This window comes from Orycteropus afer, unplaced genomic scaffold (genome assembly GCF_000298275.1).
Source record: "Orycteropus afer afer isolate SDZICR_OR568_19922 unplaced genomic scaffold, OryAfe1.0 scaffold00840, whole genome shotgun sequence".
In the NCBI taxonomy this organism is placed as follows: Eukaryota; Metazoa; Chordata; class Mammalia; order Tubulidentata; family Orycteropodidae; genus Orycteropus; species Orycteropus afer.
The window spans coordinates 365,162-367,248 of record NW_006922427.1 but is presented as its reverse complement, the minus strand read 5'-3'; the positions used below and the strand labels follow the sequence as shown (position 1 = coordinate 367,248).

Here is a 2,087-nt window from a genome sequence, read left to right as displayed (position 1 = left end):
GTATTCTTGGCTTTCAGCCAAAATCCATCTGACATCAGCAATGATATCCTTCATTCTACATCCTCTTTGCATCCAGCTTGCATTTTTTGGAAATTCTCTGTCAATATATTGCTGCAACCATTTTTTTAATTACTTCAGTAAGATTCTACTTGTGTGTGATATTAATGATGTTGTTTGATGATTTCCACGAAATTATCTACATTAGGTGGAAATTATCTCTTACTATCTATATATGTTAAATCCCACTGTTTAAATGTATATGTTTTCATTAAAAAATATACTGGAAAATAGAAAAATTCCTATACCTTATTTTCTGAGTACTTTCCTGAGAGCCATAGCAACATCCTTGTTTTGTAGACTGTAGATGAGGGGATTAAGCATGGGTGTAAGGATGGTGTAGAAGACAGACACAATGTTCTGCTCAGGGGAGTGAAAGAACTTGGGCAGAAGGTACTTGATGATTGCAGCCCCATAAAACAGAGACACCACGTCATGTGTGAGGAGCAAGTTTTCAAGGTTTTCTTGAGACCCATGCTTGAGCCCACCCTCAGTACAGTAGACAGCATTCTTCCATAAGATGCCATGATGGCTGAGATGGGAGGAAGGAGAAAAATAACACCACTGACAAAAAGACCCTTTTCATATTGGGAAGTGTCTGCACATACTAGTTTCAATAGGGCTGGGATCTCACAAAAAAAATGATGAATTTCCCTGGAGGTACAGTAAGGAAGAGTCATTGTGTAAATGACATTAATCAAAGCATTGATTAGTGCCCCCAGCCAGGATCCAACCACCATGAGCACACAGACTGAGGGGCTCATGAGGAAGGCGTAGCGTAGTGGGTGACAGATGGCCGCGTAGCGATCATAAGCCATGACTGCCAGCAAGAGACACTCTGCTGCCACCAGGGTCATGAAGAGGAAAAGTTGAGTGCCACAGCCAATGAAGGAGATGTGGTGGTTCCCAGAAAGAAAATCATGGGCTATTTTGGGGACAAATGTGGAGATATACAAGAGGTTCATGAAGGATAACTGGCTGAGCAGATAGTACATGGGACTGTGGAGACGAGAGTCAGCCTGAATGAGGATGATTATTACAGTGTTTCCAAACAGGGCCACAAGGAGAGCCAAGATGGTGAGAATGAACAGGACCCAAGGAGACTTGGTACCATGAAACAAATCCGAGAGTAGAAAATCACTCCCTGATGTCTGGTTATCCATGTCATTCTTTGTTGTTTCTACTTGGCAACTTTGGAGATAGTTTCAAAACCATTATGTTTTCAATCTATTAATACATACGCAAAATTAAATCATTCACTATTTTCCAAGATCTTACACTTTTTTTTTTTCCTATCCTTCATTTTGTTCTTAATCTATGAATATATTTGCTTCTTTCTATACTATGGGCACTTAAGAGACCATCCAAGATATGACAGTTCCCATAATGAGGGAGGGACATTATCACAATTTATATTTAAAATATCACTTCAAACAGTTTATTAAGATTTTGTACATTCGGAAATTCTCATGAAGCAAGTAAGTACAGTAAACTTGTATAAAACTAATGATCTTTAAATCTAAAGAAATGTTTTAATATCTGAATCAATTATTTACCTCTTTTACCAACACATTTGATAGCAAAAGCATGGAAACAATTGAAGAACTATTCAGTAAGGATATAGGCACATTTATCACTGAGTATCTTCTGAATATCTTACTGACAATCCAATCTCCCCAGAATCCTGAACTGTTGCAAAATGGGATGGAAAAAAAAGAAAAAAGAAAAAAAAAATCCTGTAAGATATTTTAGAGACCCCAGGGTGGCACAAATGTTGTGCTTAATCTATTAACCTAAAGGCTGGACATTCAAATCCTCCTCAAAGCACCACTAAGAAAAGGCCTGGTAACTTGCAGCCATTAAGATTAAAATCAAGAGAACATTTTGGAGCCTTTCTACTCTGTAACATACGGAGTCTCCATCAAATCAACTTAAGAGTTAGGAGCATAGATAAGAAAACATACAGAAGTTATATAAGTAATATTTTGTGAAATATTTTAATAGCTGTTGTAATTTATCAAATCAAATAA

General features: G+C 37.3%; 1 protein-coding gene across 1 annotated transcript; it reads right to left on the bottom strand.

Annotated features, from left to right (window-relative positions):
• Positions 1 to 306: 306 nt before the first annotated feature.
• Positions 307 to 1,220, bottom strand: LOC122151875 (olfactory receptor 2T27-like). Its single transcript, XM_042783300.1, is given in 2 exon segments — positions 307 to 491; positions 494 to 1,220. Coding segments are annotated over 2 exon segments (912 nt in total).
• Positions 1,221 to 2,087: the final 867 nt, after the last annotated feature.